General features: G+C 42.0%; 2 protein-coding genes across 4 annotated transcripts in view; both read right to left on the bottom strand.

Moving 5' to 3' along the window:
- Nucleotides 1-4,918: 4,918 nt before the first annotated feature.
- LOC109528284 (extracellular matrix protein 2) lies at nt 4,919-13,226 on the bottom strand. Its single transcript, XM_019890666.1, has 8 exons — nt 13,152-13,226; nt 12,622-12,868; nt 10,941-11,056; nt 9,869-10,001; nt 9,626-9,783; nt 8,852-8,991; nt 5,914-6,240; nt 4,919-5,211 (listed from the first exon to the last, which is right to left on the bottom strand). Exons 1-8 carry the CDS (start codon nt 13,224-13,226, stop codon nt 5,022-5,024), a joined length of 1,386 nt encoding a protein of 461 aa, XP_019746225.1. The 3' UTR covers nt 4,919-5,021.
- Nucleotides 13,227-14,088: 862 nt separating this feature from the next.
- The window catches only part of tktb (transketolase b), a 10,488-nt gene continuing 6,954 nt past the window's right edge, over nt 14,089-17,622 (bottom strand). Inside the window, exons 14-15 of one of the 3 annotated variants that reach the window (XR_002170693.1) lie at nt 16,824-17,248; nt 14,089-14,101 (exon numbers count right to left, since the gene is read on the bottom strand). Coding sequence is in view for 1 of the 3 variants with exons in the window: in XM_019891209.1 (XP_019746768.1) it covers nt 17,076-17,248 (173 nt within the window). In the remaining 2 variants the exon portion in view is untranslated. Of the gene's footprint in view, nt 14,102-16,611; nt 17,267-17,622 lie in introns of those variants that run through there. The other 2 variants (XM_019891209.1, XM_019891210.1) reach the window with 2 other exon arrangements.

Here is a 17,622-nt window from a genome sequence, read left to right as displayed (position 1 = left end):
AACAAGGAGAATTGCATGGTGTGTTTTTCAAACAGCTACATAACTTTGCTTTTGATGATCTTAATGCTCACAAACAACGCAAAACACCACACAAGGGATAACTAACAACATCAGTGTCACAGCATTATTATATTTTAAGCTATTTAAATATTTGAACACAAACAATAGTGCAACCTATGCACGCATATAACAATACTCACAGGCATAGGTTCTTTATCCTCTGTGAAGAAAGATTAATCTTACTGTGGTTTACTGAGGAGTTTTGACCGGATCCATGCATATCCAAATGTCTGCAATCTACTCCCGTACACCACATGGACGTACACTAGAAAGAGCAGTGCAATGGCCATTCAAGTGAAGCAAAAACTGTTTGTTTTTCTGCAACATATCAAATTATGTTATGACTGTATGTTGTATGGGGCGGCCCGGTGGGCCAATGGTTAGCGTGTCGACCTCACATGCAGAGGTACCGGGTTCAATTCCAGCTCCGGCCTCCCTGTGTGGAGTTTGCATGTTCTCCACGGGCCTGCGTGGGTTTTCTCCGGGTACTCCGGTTTCCTCCCACATTCCAAAAACATGCATGGCAGGCTGACTGAACACTCCAAATTGTCCCTAGGTGTGAGTGTGAGCGCGGATGGTTGTTCGTGTCTGTGTGCCCTGCGATTGGCTGGCAACCGGTTCAGAGTGTCCCCCGCCTACTGCCCGAAGACAGCTGGGATAGGCTTCAGCACCCCCCGCGACCCTTGTGAGGATAAGCGGATCGGAAAATGAATGAATAAATGTATGTTGTATGGTACATGCATTGAACTTAAATTCAAATACAACTGAACTGTACTTGACAAATGTGCTGTATTCAATTTAAAGTTAGAGCCAAATGTAACATTCTGCACAGTTTAAACATTTAATTCAGTCAGTCGTTCATGTGCCACGAGAGGAAGTCTGTGAGAAAATGTATGAAGAAGAATGAAAGAAAAAAAATCCCATGTAATATATGAAATCTCATTCAACTGATGTGGAATTTCTTGTCGTTATGTAGAATTGTACAACATACAATATATATTGTGCTTAATGAGTAAGTAACTGTGGCTGCTAGGCGTATTTCCACTAAGTGCTTTATTTGTTACTCCATGGAAACTGGTCTTATGCCAAACAAAATCCAAGTTCAAGATTAAAAAAAAACCCAAACCTTGCATTACTTTTTGTAAATTTCCCATGCCTACATGGTTGTTTAACAGTACTGTAATCCATGGCCATGACATGGTGTCACACCCGGGTTCCATTAAGAAGAGGAATCAAATATATTTGTGGGATAGTGATGATTAACACGTCTTGCTGCTTTCTATTTGATTTTGTTCCGGCAGGATGAACATGCTCATCCACTGGCTCCCTGATTTCCTCTGTGGGTTGCCAGAACCCGAATGATGCAGTTTGGCGAGCCGCACCATCTGGGAGCTTTCCCCACCTTGTCCAACAAGCAGCCACAAAGCATTTTTCAACTAGCTGCACACTGAATCTGAGCGCCACCGTTCTGGCCTTTGGAAAGTCACATCATAATATTTAGCCTCACTATCTAATTCAACTGCGACTTCCTGTCCCGCCCTACAGTGGACAATCCACTGTTGCAGGCTAACCCGGTGCGACACTGGGAGATTGGCAGTGAGACATTTTGGATGAAATCCTTCGCAGACAGCATTCTTCCTTGAGCCCTCATCGTGTATATTTAAGCACATGTTGTGTTTCTTTGTTTTTGGTTTTTTTTATTAAATCCCTTTCTGTTGCTCCCTTCCTGTGGTTTTGTTGATTATGATGTTAGTGTGGAGCTAGAGGGCTTGGCATCCAAATGAAATACTATTTTTCTCTCTCTCTCTCTCCCCTGGGCCTCCATGTATTAATGCACCCGCTTATTTGCCCTTTGGATGATCATCAAATTACTCATTCCCTGGCCAAATTATTCGTAATGTCAATATTTATTTCTTGAATGTGTTCCTTCTGACAGGAAATGACACAAGAAATTGTTTACATATTCATTTTAAGGAAACAAACTATCTTGCCTTCCATGCCCTGCCCTGGTAGTTTACAGCACCAAAAAAAAAGAAAAAAAATCTAGAATATTGAATATGCCCACTATCGTGGTTAACTCACCCAATTCTTCGCAGGCATCTTGGGTTCAGTTCCCACTCAATGATAGTTTGAGCGTGTTTAACTTGTGTGTCTTGCTGTGACTGACTTGTCAGGCCAGGGTGTAGTCCGGCTTTTTTCCCAGAAATTCCAGCTTCCCGGCAACCCTGGAAATGATCAGCTGTGTGGCAAATTGATGTTTGGATCAATCTGCCTCAACTTAAAAGCGATGTAGATGGATTTTTTTTTTTTTGTCCAAAAATACAAGCACATGTTTAAGGAATATCAACGAACACAACTAAATGTATTTTCTCTCTTAAGTCCTTTCCCGCTGAAGATTTTCAGCTGCCTTTCTCTGTTTGAGCTTTCTTTCCTGACAAATACATGATATGTACATGCGATCTCAAACGAAAAGCACCATGCCCCTCTTATTGAAGTCTGTCATGTTTCTGTCTGTTTCGTTTTGGTAAAGAAGGCGGACCAGAGAGCGCGTCCTCATGTTCCGCACCTGTTCTTCCTCAGCCTCATCATCACCCACCTTGAGAAGACATCCTCGATGATAATTCGTTGTCGGATTATTCCCGCCTTGCTCACTACTCTTGTACCTTGTGCCTGAATTTTCTAGACGTTCCTTGTTTTCGCTTCATAGTCCATTTTGTCTCGTTCTTAGTACCACCTTGGTTTATAGGAAGTATTTATTATATTGTGCTATTCTCTGTTTGGTCATTTTTTTTCTCATGCTAGATTTCTCTTGTCCTTGTGAGACAAGCAATTTATTTTCTCATTTTCTCCATTGACGTTTGCAAGCGCTTTTTGTTTCTTGCAATTTCTTCTGGTTCATTGTTACCAGCGTGATTGTTTGTACTTTGTCGGTTTCGCTTTCTACTTGAATACATTTTTGTCAATTGACCTATCTTGGTCGACATTTGGTGGATCCTCTCCGTTTCCAGAATTCGGATCACAGTCGAGTTCGCGATGATAAATTAAACATTTATTGGATAGGATGTGGGCACTGTCACACACATTATGATGGATGGCGAAGCAGTCAGATTTGAAAAATACCTCAATGTGACGAGATTTAAGATCAAAGTGGAATGACGGGGGAGATGGGAATGAGTGCTAATACACTGGGGTCACTTTACTTTTTTTTGTGAAGCGGCTTGCCTCAGCTTGAAAGTGCAGCGACAGCCGCATAAATGAGAATGAGCAGTTTCATTGGCAGTAATCTGGTGTTGGCAAAAATGACTGTACAATTATAGAGAATGGAAGCTGCGCCACATGCGCAAGGCCGAAAACGAGAAATGTAACATGTGATTTAGTCAGAAAGTGTATAAATGTAAACGGTACAAAAGCAGCCCTGTAGCATTTTTAGAGCGGCTTTATTCAAACTCAATTCTGCTCTGCTTGTTGACTTAAGGATCTGCAGGATACCGTCTCTAATTTACAAACATGAATGACTTGCATTTACAGTACAAGGTGCCGAAAACCAGCATTTTGTCGTCGCAATCCTATTTCTGACTTGCTCTTCGAGGACACGTGCAGAGGTCATGGCGGCATGTCAAAACCGATTTGCAGAGCAGCTTCTGCCCACATGAAGTATTTGTTTGATTGAGCGTGTATCGGCTAATTACAATGTCAACCGATGCGTGTGATTTTTCTTGGACTGAGTACCAGTAATGAGGAAATACATCGGAGATTCCAGGTGAATTCTTGCTGAATTCCAGATTGTTCCTATGGTAGCTCTCCCTTATATGAGCATTACGAAATGTCAACATTGAGGTATGAGTCAGGGGGCTCAAATGCAAAAAAACAAAAAACAAAAAACATGCATACAACAGTGGCAATGAACCAATAAAAGTGAACAGAAACAGAAACTCTAAGTACAAGAGGACTAATCACAGGGGAGAAACAGGTGACAGACATAAGGAGACAAGCCACGCACTGACACAGAGCGACATGATCACCGAACCAAAACAGAAACACATCCAACACGAATCCACAAAGCCAAATGGCAAAAAGCCGAAAAATGAGAGGCCAAGCTTACACTCACGTCACACAGATTAGGCTCTTCCGAAAGGGCATTTGTATGGTTATCATGAGACAAAAAGTAGTAAAAGGAGGGACTAGAGCAATGATGTTGCTGACAAATCGAACACACTGTAGAGCATTTTCTCATTCAAGAAAAATGTTGTCCAACAAGACAAATACACACACATTGACATTCCATTCTTTAAAAAAAAAAGGTTGAACATGAAAGTTTATCAAAGGTAGTGAAAGCAAAATACAAACTCAATGGCCGACGTTGGCGTTCCTGTAAGGTGTTGTAAAGGACAGAAGGAAATAGATGAGCTCTATGATGTTCTTTTGTGTTTCAGTACGTGTCACCGAGAAGCATGAACATGAATTTCGCAGGACTTCATCCACATATGCTGGAATTACGAACTACCTTTGCATAACAGCAATGTTGTTTGGATCTGCCCAAGAGGAAAATAACTTGCATTTCGTGATGGAAAGCGGAGACAGTGCAACGGCGACTTACAATGTGTGCAAATTGAGCATTTTATGTGGCGGAAAGGATAGAGCTACGTTAACAAATTTATTATGCTCCCTGAAAAACTGATGGGCTCCCCCACCCCCCAAAAACGATTTAAATGTTGTTGTTTTTTTAAGTATTTGAATGTGCTCTTTTTTTCTCTTTAATATATTGTCACGGCACTGACTCTTCGAAATCAGATTACCTGCTATGAAGATATGTCAACGTTACCATGGCAACACATCCAGAGCATTTTTGTTTTTGGAGTGTTGAGTTGTCTTGAGTTGATTCCACCCTCGCTACTGGAAATTGTTCCGTCCTAGCATGCCTCACTTTTTTTCTGGAGGTTTCATACTACATTCTAGTGAGATCATGTTGACGTCGAAATTTCTGGTAAGGCCCCTCGTTGAGGATAGATAACAAGTCCTTCAGCATCTGTGAGACAAGCAAAGGCATTGGAGGGAATATTGTCAGCCACCAACAGGTTATTTTCTAAGTGGACTGACGCCAAGATGGAGCCAGAATTTTGGGGATGACACACTGCCCAGCGCCTGAGCTGCCTGAAAACACAACATGCAACAAATACAAACCAGGGTTAGAATAGTTTTGGATTTCTCTTGATGGATTCTATTTCATTTTGACTTTTGTTTTTCAGTTACCGGTACTTTTTTTTTTTCTTCTAGCAGGTTTGTATTATTTTTAATTTTTTTATTTTTTTCTAAATTTGTTCGCTTCAGTTTCATTTTAATTCGTTTTAGTGTTAGTTTTAGTTTTTTTAAATACTTTATACGGAGTATTTGTCGAGTGCAAGATATTTTTAAAAAGTCACTCGATAAACTACAATTCTCAAATGACTGTTTAACTTTGCTTCCTCTGTATGACCGTACAGCAATACCGACATAAATTTAATCTGAACATGTAAACTCATGTACTATATGATATTACATGACCACAACAAAAAGGAAGGACATTTTTGTTAGTTCCCAAAATGTAAGATGTAGTGTGCTTTAGTTTGCTTTTTTTTTAAGCATTTTCATTTTTCTATTTTAATTTGTTCACAAAAATTTTTTTCTATTTTCCTTTTAGTTATTTCATTAGATTCCGTGAAAACAAATAATCATAAATTTATAAATCACATATACCGGCTTTTAATTGGCCCAACAGAATTAACTTTTGGAATCACTTCGTCAGAGACGAAAACGATCATAACTTGTCTCACTGTGTGGAGTTGCAATAAAAATTGAATGCAACTGCAATCCCACCTGATATAGTTGTTGTCCAGCCTCAGTACTTGCAGGTTCTTAAACTGTCGAACCCAGAGTGGGACCTCCGCCAGGTGGTTGTCATCCAACAGGAGCTCAACGAGCGAGCGGAACGTTCCGACAAAAGAGCCCTGCTCAATCCCCTCATCCCTCAAGGCATTGTGAGATAGACCAAGTAACTGCAGGCCAGGCCGCAGGTGGCGAAACATGTGAGCGGGGATGCGGCTGATGTTGTTGTGTTGGAGCTTCAGTTTGAGCAGATGGCGAGGAAGATTCATGGCCATCGATGTCAGCTGGTTGTAAGAGAGGTCCAACAATTCAAGTCTCCTGTGAAAAAAAAAACCAAACAAACAAGCGTTTTGCTGCCTAATTGTAGAATATATATATTTATTGGCCAGTCCATTTGGAAGTAGCAGTTCAGAGTCGTCGAGTGCACCTGATTTGCATTCACAATCCTGGCCAGGAAGCTCAGCGGTGATGCAAACACATGAGATTACTGAGCAGACACCCTCTCCTCCAACAACAACAATTCTCCAGTTGGAAGCTGCTGCGCACACGCACACACACACACACACACACACACACACACACACACACACAGGTACATGCACGCACGCACCCACGCACAGACCCACTCACACACACCCTCTACACTGGATGCAGAGGGCAACTGGCCCATTTTCATGCCCCTGAAAAATAATTTGTTTGTGTATGGGGGCGGTGTACTGCGCCTCAAGTGGGTACACGAGGGCCATCGCCCAGTTGGCCCCACCCTCCACACATCCCTGGTTTGAAAACCTAACCAGTGTTTGAAACCCTAACCCGAGTTTAAAACCTTACTTTGAAACCCTAATCCAATTTCATAAGCCTAATTTCAAACCCTAACCAGTCTGAAACCCTCATTTAAAACCCTTTGATGCCCTAGCACTTTTTAAAACACTACTTAGAAATCTTATACCTAGTGTAAAACCCTCATTTGAAATTCTAACCCAAATTTAAAAGCCTAATTTAAAACCCCAAACCAACGTTGAAAACCTAACACTAGTAGTGTGAAAATTCAAAATCCTATCCAAAAGCTACTTTGAAACCCTAACCCTAGTTTAAACCCCTACTTTGAAACCCCAACCTAAATTCAAAACCTTAACTTGAAACTGTAATCTCAGTTTAAAACCCTAATCTGAGTTTAAACCCCTACTTTGAAACCTTAAACCTACTTTGGAACCCTAACCCTACTTTGAAACCATAACTCTTGTTAAAACCCTACTTTGAAACAACCAACCCTAGTTTTAAAAACCTTAACCCTAATTTAACCCCCCCCTCCCATTCCCTGATCACTCGTGTGCACTATCCAAGGCTGTGCTGCCAACTGGGACGACTTTAAAAAATATGAAAACAATTCAGAGGGTTTACTGCCCAATGTTCACATATTTGTGACAGCAATGGAAACCATTAGACCAGTTGTCACCCCTGTTTGTGAGGTGTTCTGCAGATCAATTGTCTGCCAACAAATTGTCCCGTCGCCAGGGTCTCCAAGACACTCCTGCTGTATTGCATTCCAAGGGGTTGCATTCCAGCGCCACCGGAGGCTTTAAGGTGTCAGCTGGATTTTTCATGATTTTCAAGCCTTGTTTGATTGACATGGTGATATTTTTTAAACATTCAAGTCCAGCAGGGTTGTAAACCATTCATTGCTGTATTACCAAGTAGGAAAACCTTTTTTTTTTTTTTTTTGCACGCTGTCGAATGAAAAAAATGTAGGAAATCATATATTAAGGCTGCACCCTGCATCGTTGTTAATGGATGTCATGTATCTGTCTCTTTTAGGAGCTTTTCACAAGATATTTTATCGTGCTTGAGTGTCTTTTTTTTTCTTTGCAGTTTTGCTTGCTCCTCTGCTCTCCCCATAGGTTCAGAAGTATCCCAAGGAGCAATGGAAAAAACCCACAGGAATGAACTATATTTAGATACAACTCACACACACACACACACACACACACACACACACACACACACACACACACACACACACACACACACACACACACACTCGCAAACACATTGAGACGTGCAATTGCGCTCACTCACACGGCAGCTCTTCTCCACACAGAGAGTCAGCGTTCAGCCTGAGAATCAAGTGTGTGTGTCCATGTGTGTGTCCGTCCGTGCATGAGGGAACATAACATAATTCATGATGACTGACAATGATGTGGGAATTCAAAACGAGCTACTGTAAGCTCTAATCTTTATTGATGCTATTTTGGTGTGTGTGTGGGGGGGGGGGTGTGAATAAGCATGCATCATAGCCTGATGTACAGTATTGGCACTGTCAAGATTAGCAAATGATGTGTCAGTGAGTGTTTCTTTGGAAGGGAATTTATCTGCCACAAGTTTAAACTGCCAACTTTCCCATGAATCAAAATGCAGGCAGTCTAATAATCAAATTTTCAAGAGACACCGGCCTTACCCCCTTGTGCCTGACACACTGAACTACAGGATCCATCCATCCATCCATTTTCCGAACCACTTTATCCTCACGAGGGTCGCGGGCGTGCTGGAGCCAGTCCCAGCCGTCTTTGGTCAGTCGCGGGGTACACCATGAACTAGTTGCCAGCCAATCGCAGGGCACACATCGACACACAACTATTTGCGCTCACTAACACACCCATGGAAAATTTTGAGAGATCAATTGACCTACTGTGCATGTGTTTGGATTGTGGGAGTAAACTGGAGTACCCAAAAAAAAAAAAAAACACGCAGATATGGGGAGAACAGAGCCGAAATCAAACCCTGCACTTCTGCACTATGAGGTGGACAAACAAGCAGTCAAACACCGTTTCGTCGTTTAGTGGCAGGAGATTTTCTACTCTTGCTGGCTTACCATCATTCATTAAAGATTGGCAAACATTGTTTATGGGTGGATGTGATTGAATGGACCTACCGCAGGCGGGTCCAGACGTGTTGGGCAAGGCCGACCTCATGCAGAAGGTTATGACTCAGGTCTAGCATTTTCAAATGACTGCAGCCCCTCAGTGCCTCTTCTGTCACCTCCTCGATCATATTTTCAGCCATTTCTAAAGTCTATTTCAATGAAAGAATGAAAGAAAAAGGTGCACGGGAATTATGAAGAATTTAGCACATTCCTTTATCAATGTGTGGTTGTCAAGGTTACCATAGTCAACAAAAACAAACGAAATAACTAATACTATCCGTAAACGACATCAAATAAAAAAACAAGTATGTTTTTTAATGATAATTAACTGAAACTAGATTTTAAAATAACAAGTCATTAACGCTAACTATACTTGTCGCAAAAATGTGCCTTGTTTTTGTCTTTGTCAGTTAATTTCATTCATGACCTTTCAAGGTTTTCATTTATCCATCTATCTATATCAAGCTAGCGAGCAAGCTAGCAAACTAGTTGTTCGTCTGTTTGTCTGTCTGTCTTTACATCTGTCTAAACGTCTATTCATCATCAGTTTTTTTTTCAATCTCGCATAAAGAAATGCCCTGTAAAAAAAAAAAAAAAAAAAAAAACTAAAGCTAATACTAAAACTATTAAACAATAAACTAAAATGGAGCATTTTCAAACCAGAAAAAAATGGAATGAAAACAACCATAACCTGCTCAAAAAAAACTGTAATGAAAAAAAAATCCTAATCGATTGTAACTGTGGTGGTAGCAGTTGAACTTTTTGAAAGAAGAAGGGTTGCACCTGCAGAGAGCGGGGAAGACCTGGGGGGAGAGAGCGGAATCGGTTGTTCTCCAGGTTGAGGTGATGAAGCCCCTTGAGTGGTTTGAATGCTTGCGGTGACACAGCACTCTCATGCAGGCTGTTCCCTTCCATCTCCAGGTTCAACAGGTTTGTCAACCCTAAAGGCAGCAAACCTCTCATCACTACGCACTTTGCATATGGAGACTTGTTTTGCGGTTTAATTGACCGAGACATAATGTCTACCTGCGAAACAATGACGGGAGAGGGTGTGGAGCTTGTTGTTGTTGACGCTCAGTTCTTCAAGAGCCGGCGGCAGTGTGGGGATCACTGTGAGCTGGTTGCCATCCAAGTTCAGTTTCTTCAGAGAGGTCAAGTTCTAAAGAGCACACATCAAAAAGAGCAGTGGAACGGCCAACGCACAAAATAGATGCTTGTCTTCAATTCCCATCATTTTCCTCCTGAAAATGGAATTACAGAGTTCAAAGAAGTGAACCAAGTGAAAGAATGCCAACGTGCAAGTCCTCCATCCCATCTATCATGTCGTATTTTTGGTACAGCCTATCAATGTGGCATTGAGCGAAAGCCGCCGTGGTTGATGCATGTCATCTAAAAGCTGTGGACTGGATCCATCGCAGTGTCCCTCGAGCCAGTCCATCAGTCCTCTGTCATTACTGGGATGTGAGCGGGCGAGCAGGGGGTGGAAAAAAAAAATCCCCCCAAAATAGTTTTCCTTTCCTCCACGTCATTGGCTGCAGCTGTTTTCCAACAAGTCTGCGTAGCCAATGGCGTCAGATGGTGATGTGCGACGATTGGTCGGAACACAGTCGGCCGCTTGAGTGTGGTCAGGATCTTTGTGTGCCTTTGGCCTGTGGTCAATTTGAGGTTAGGCCGAAGATTATTCTTAGAAAGGATGAGTTAATGTGATTCCCAGCACTTACTCTCAAATTATTGTAATCATACACGATTGAGACTGCCTTTGATTTTAATGAGATGCAAGGACCTTTTTGAATTTGACTTAAATGAAATACAACCATTCAAAACTTACTTATATGTAAAAAGACGCCCATCCTACGTTGAAATAACTTAATCAGCATGCCTCTGTTATCACAAAGCTGCCTATGGTGTGGTTTTAAATCTTCAATTTTTCCCTCCTTGGCTTTAAAAGGCACCAATTTTACTGGAACTGCTGGTGCCAGACATCATTACTTTGCATGATCTCCACTGTATGACGTTTCAGCCATAAGGTACGTGGACATTTTTTTTGGGTGCACTATTTTGAGCAACTGGAAAGTCGTGTAGGTGCAAGGCTACTCACAGACAGCTGGTTTTGGCTGAATGAATCATCATCCAGTTGGTTTTTGCTCAGGTCCAGGGATTCCAGATTTGGCACGCCGGAGAAAACGTCTGGAGGAATGACTCGGATGTTGTTCTCTTGGTGAGACAAACATGCAGGATAATGAGTTTATGTGATACAGAGGCAGTTGCATTATGCAGACGAAAGAATTGGGACACATGGCCATTACAGCTACACCTCTGGAAAATATAGCTCAACAACAAGATATTGTTCAGTGTGTCTGTCTGCCATTTTTCCGACATTCATCCAGAGGAACATTTTGTTACACAAGCACACGGAGAACCTACAGACTTCACACAGCTGAAACTTGAATCCTAAACCTCTGAACGGTGAAGCGGAAGTGCAAACCGCCTGTTCAACATGCTGCTAAATATGTCATTGTTAGCGTCAGTATTAAATGCAATTGAAGAAAAATCAACACAATGAAAGAGACTCCAATTTATACAGTATGTAGATGTGCTTCAATGCTTGTTCTGGGTACTCCATTTTCCTTCCTCCATTGACAGGTGAAGTGAAGGCTCTGGACCAGGGGTGCCCAACCTTTTATTTTTTATTTTTTTTGACTGAAGATCTACTTTCGATCAACCAACCTCCCGCGATCGTTCCGATACCGCGCACGCGCGCATATGCACGCACTTACACACGCATGCCCTGATGAGCAACAGTCGTAACGGCCCCTAAGATGAACGAAACAGAAAAATAAAGTACACACAAGATTTGATGAGTTTGTTAATCCGAAATCACTGCCTACCTTTGTGAGAGACCTGCCGCGGAAGCATGCGACGCACTTTTGCAGCCTGTTAACTACCGTAGCTCACGGATACCGTTTTAAAATGCTTCTCTCGACCTTCCAGATTGCCATTCTTTGCGAGTGCCAACGGCTAATTGTACACGAAAAAAAGCTATATCTCAACAGCTCTGATGAGAAGCTGCAATTGCAGACTGCTGAGCGCTAACAACTTCTGGTGATGCAGGTCACATGACACCGTAGGTGAAACGTGACTTGCTTTATTTATTTATTTTTAAATACTTTTGTCAAAGTGGGACTTATAGGATGATCAGGGTGCAGTCTGCATTAACACAAAAAATATAATAATAACATGCACAGAGACTGACAAATGTTTTGGGTTTTTTTTTTTCCTGTTCACCCCTCGTGATCGACTTGGGACCAGCCCGTGAGCTACCGGTCAATCCTGAGTGACGTAATGAGTAACACTACTCGAGACTTTCCATAGGTGTGATTGCTTGTTTCTCTTTATGTGCCCTTAGGATGTATATGTATACCACGCCTCTCACCCAAAGTCAAAGCGCCAGCTCACTTGCAACCATAAGCGCTCTTGAAAATGCACGGATGGATCTTTGAATGCAATTGAAATGCAGGTAAAAATACTTCTTTGCTTATCTGCTGGAACCTTTGTTTTAGCATTAAATCTGAGCGAAACTGTCCGATCATCACATTCTTGGTTTATATTTCCAAACATGACATTTGCCAGCATGTGCTATGGACTGTAGAGAAGCAGGTGGGGCCGTACTTCATTCATTAAACTTTTCCCCAAAAAATGAGAAACAATGAGGAAAGAAGCAGCACTGATGCGTCACACTGGATGGTCCAATGATACATTCAGAATTGAAAGCGACACACCTCCCACATCTAGCTTCGTGGCCTCCGGGTTGTGGATGATTGGCAGGTGAGTCATGCCAACATCTCTGCAGATGATTTCACTGCTGTCAGTCTGACACTGACCCACAGGAGGCTCTGGTGAGATGCTCTTTGTTTCAGTCTGATAGCCAGGAGCTTCAGTTGCCTCTTCTTCTTCCTCCTCCTCCTCCTCCTCCTCCTGCTCCTCCTCCTCCTGCTCCTCTTCCTCCTGCTCATCCTCCTCCTCTTCCTGAGACAAACAAGTCAGCAACGTGCATCACTGAATATCAAACACAATTAATTTAATAAGTTTGAACCTCTTCCTCATCTTCCTCGTCATCGTCATCATCATCATCATCATCATCGTCGTCGTCGTCATCGTCTTCGTCATCGTCATCGTCATCATCATCATCATCGTCGTCGTCGTCATCGTCATCGTCTTCGTCATCGTCATCGTCATCGTCATCATCATCATCATCGTCGTCGTCGTCGCCTTCATCATCGTCATGATCGTCGTCATCTTCCTCCTCCACCTCCTCTTCCTCCTGTGCTTTCTCTTGATCCATCAGCTGCCTCTTCTCAGCATGAAACTCCTTCAGTAGGGCCATTGAGGTGCTGCTCGGCCTCTCTCCTTTTTTGTTCATCCTCCATCCCGCCAGGGGTCGCCCTAATGCTGCCTAACAATATAGCAGTGTGTTTCTCAACCTTCACTTTAGAAATTGCACAACGCAGACCAACACAAAAAAATTACGTATTTGTCATTCCGAGGTTGAAGGAGATTTTTTTCCCCAAAAATGTAATTTCAAATAATAAATGCACAAAAACAGAAACAATCATGTTGTAATGTTGTAAAAGTCATTCCTCAATATAGCGTAATTTAAAATACCAAATTTCTCCTGAGCGCCTTACAAAATGACCCCTTGGACATGAATAATGTACATATCAAATTCAACAGACAAAATTCAACTTTTTTTTGGTTTGTTTTTGCCTCAGCATGGCAAACAAAATATCATATAAAATGTCATAATGACGATTGAGCCGGACGAATCATATGATATGATAGTTGATCACCTGTTTTTCTTGAAAACATTCCAGAAAATGATCAAAAGTAAAATTTTGAAAAACATGACTGGCATGATTGGCTTTCTAAATGCAGGTGTTGAAAGAGCATCCTCATTCGACTGTGTACGTCTCCCTAAAGAGGAGCCTACATTTCGATGGACACAGGCAGAAAAATAGGTATCATGTCTTACTATTCTATAGGCAAAGGAGTCCACTGTCGCTGCGTGTTTCCTCTGCCACCAAGCATCTCTCTTTAGTCTATCAGCCTTCTGGTTTTGGGGGTCCTGGTGCTGCTCTTCTGTCGGCATCAGAATGTGATTGTCTCCTCGTCCCCCACCTTTGAAAAAATTGAAATGTCTTTTGAAACATTCTCAACATTATATTATCCTATCCATTGGAATAGTACAAGAATAGAAAAGAACTTACCTGAAGGGAAAGACTTTCCAGAATCTGAGAATTTCCTCCAGGTATCAATCCCAGTTTCTGGGGTTGCTGTTTGGTCGACTTGAAGTGACTCGCATTCCAGCTTTACATTTTTGTCATGTGACATGCTTTGTCCAAATAAAAATGTGCCACTCAGCCAAATGAGCACTCCCCATGACTTTGGCATAATTGGTTGTTCCCTGAACAGTATTCCACTTCTTTCACTTGGAGCAGGACGTCAGCCGAAGGTCCAAAAATCAGCAGCCAAAGACTTCTGAAAATGCCAAGAGATTTTTTTTCCCACTAGAATGTAAGACGTTGAACTCTGCAGGTAAAAACTACGTCTTTCTGCTATGGCTCACTGCCGCAGTCTTGCCAAGTCAGTGACTGCAGCATGTAAAAGAGTACAAGATGCGATGGAGCAAGCCTATGTTGTAGGTGGGGTGGTGAAAAAAAAGAAAATCTCACATTGTTAATAGAGGCCCATGTTCGACCAAGCATGAGATACACAGACCCGCCTGACTCCTCCTTGTCTCCTCTCTCACTTCTTCCTTCCGACCTTCTGTCTGCCTAACACTTGCTAAAAACAGACGTGTGACGCCAAGGTAACCGTGGTATGCATATACAGTATTCATTCTAAGGGAATTATTTACCCATTACATCATTTTGTTTTACACCTGGAATAGGAGCGTTATGTTTTCCCTCCGAATATTGACACAGAAGGTGGGCAGCGTGCTTGTATTGGGTCTTTTCCCAGAGGAGATGGATGGATTTCTTTTTGGGGGTGTGGGTTCAGGCCAGAGTCAACCTTGTTTGGCTAAGCCCCACTAGCATCTATGTATGAAAACAAACACGACCATGCAGAAATGGATGAGACCGACCATCTTTGTGTTCCCAAGACATGTAATGCATGTGCACACACACAATTTGGCACAATGCTGCCTCAACTCGTCACACTGGGCAGGTGCCATCAGCTGGGTACTTTCATTGTGAGTTGACACCTGCCCACAACCACACAATGTTTTCGTTCAGAAACTCGACTTACTCTGACAAATCTGTCAAAATGTGTGACCATATAGCAAAGTCACACACAACAGATTGTTAACATTTATTACAAATATGCATTAACCTGAGGTCATGTGATGCAGACAAATGGCCAAATGCAGAACTGCCATAAAGGAGACAAAAAAGGCGACAATTCTAAGGGCCCAGAACTGAAAATAGTATTTTCATTTTGCGGCACTGGAAGCAGTTGGTTTTTTTCACCGCGCCCCAAATCCTTGGCTGTACCACTGGCCAAATGGCAAATTGAATGGTTGAGCACTACTGAACACTGAAACACTCGGGTCCTGGTGGGCCTTCCACATAGTTCCCTGAAAAAGTAATAAGAAGCCAGGACAAAAGTGGCCTTAATGACAAAGTATCCTTTTTGCACAGTGAGACATACAGGTAGATCTCACTGTCATTTGCATGGAAGGGAAATAACGTGTTTTTTAAGATGGAACCCAGTGGCAACCAATACAATGAAAACAGTAGGGGTTCCAAAATTGAAACATGTAGAATACCAAACGACAGTGGGGCAGAGCGGGACTCTGAGCAACCAAAGTTAACACAAAAAACGTTGTCAGCCACATAGGATCTAAACCGCTTTGGAGCACTACCGCTAATGCTCACCTGTTGCTGATAACGAGCCAACAGAATACTGTGGTCTACTGCATCGTAATGAATAAATGCAAACGTTGCCTCAAAAAAGAAATCGACTCCAAATGACTAAAAACCCATTTTGAACTCAAGTAAAAAAATAATAATAATAAATAAGTACATTAATTTTGAAAAAGCCACCAAAATCTCCATAAGTCTTTCATAATGTCTTCGATGATAGACATCTGGATGGTTGAGCAGAGTTCAATTTGAGACTAATTTAGAAGTTATCCATAATTCAGAGGTAAGTATCGAGCGATGGACGAATGAAGCTTCATAAAGCACGTAATCATTTTCAACTTCTCCACTTTTTTTTTTTTTTAAATAAAGATGCAGTGGAAATGTAATAAATTTCCCTTGCAGAAGCCTTAAAACAAGAGCACCATCTACTGGAGGAAGAAAAATCACAAGCGCTTCATGAGGCTTCTCTCTTATCACTAGATATCAATCATTAAAAGTGTGGTAAGCTATGAGCTGTGCAACTCAATTGAGGAACATAAATTATCTCCGTATCTTAAGTTAAATAGCATAATTGGACATGGTTTTTTTTCTGTCGATTCTCATTAATTCAGATCATGGTCATCCAGAAGAAAAAAAAAATAGTCAATTGGACTCTGTTAAATTGATATTTTTCTTGCTTTTCCAAAACCAACTTCGTCTTACGCAAATATGCTACACAGTTAAATTTGAAGTGAACTTCTTTCCCATTCATGAACAAGTTAATCGAGAATGCACACTTTCAAGTTGCAAAGCACCTGCCAAATACACTTAAACTCAGAAAAAATAAATAAATACCATAACGCAATACTGTGTTAAGCATGTTTAATTCAGCACACCAGACTACCAGTAACATTTTGTTGGGTTTTGGTATAGTAAAGAACCATACATCAAAATTGCCTTAAGTTCCGCACAGAAGATGCCAGCCAAGTGCGACAGGTAAAACACATGGAAGGTGCAGGAGAAACATGGGTTGGAATGCATCAGTCTCACCCTCCACTCAAATTTTAATCAACCTTGACATTTGGAAGCTTTCTAAAAATGAACTATTCATTCAAAAACAGTGTTAAGCAAAGCAATGTTTTGCATATACAGTAGTCGAATGTGAAGAGGTACAAATAAGTTCAACTGCAAACAGTAACGAGGTCACACAAGTAGACTGGCTCTGGAAACTATGAGAAAAGAGTTAACAGGCACCTACAAGACTGCTGGAACAAGTTGGGTAAAAAGCTGACTGAGCATGATCACAACGAGCTGAAGAAGGTGCAGTCTCGTCAGTTGGCAAATTTCTGGCGCACAGCGTTGGCAATATGCTTCGCGCTAATGTTGTAGAGGTCCAAAAGCTCCCGGGGCTTCCCACTGCGAGGAACGCTGGTGACTGCCAGCCGGGTCACTACGATGCCCTGCTCGTGGCCCACCGCCGACAAGACCGCCTCTCCAAGACCACCTGTGCAAAATGACACACCTTAAAGCACATATGTCAAAGTGCCGGCCCGCGGGCCAAATCCGGCCCGCGAGAATGTTTTCAGTGGCCCCTGGGATGATATTGATTTATTATTAGAACCGGCCCGCAGCAAGCCGAGAGCCCGCAGATCTTTTACACGCACCAAAACTACATTTCCCACAATGCAACGGTGACGCGCCAAGCAGTCGGCCGCTTTATTTAAATATTTATTCGTCTCGCAGTCGTTCCCATAACAGTGACATTAGCTTTCAGATACCCATCAAAAATGGCAAAACGGAAGGTGGACACTGAGAACCGCGGGTTTCAAACAAGGTGAGAGTCGAAGAACATGTTCATGGACGTAGCTGGAAAACCTG

Source organism: Hippocampus comes, unplaced genomic scaffold, assembly GCF_001891065.2.
Source record: "Hippocampus comes isolate QL1 unplaced genomic scaffold, H_comes_QL1_v1.1 scaffold174, whole genome shotgun sequence".
Lineage (NCBI taxonomy): Eukaryota > Metazoa > Chordata > Actinopteri > Syngnathiformes > Syngnathidae > Hippocampus > Hippocampus comes.
Note: the sequence above shows the minus strand (reverse complement) of the source record. Positions and strands in the feature narration are given on the sequence as shown.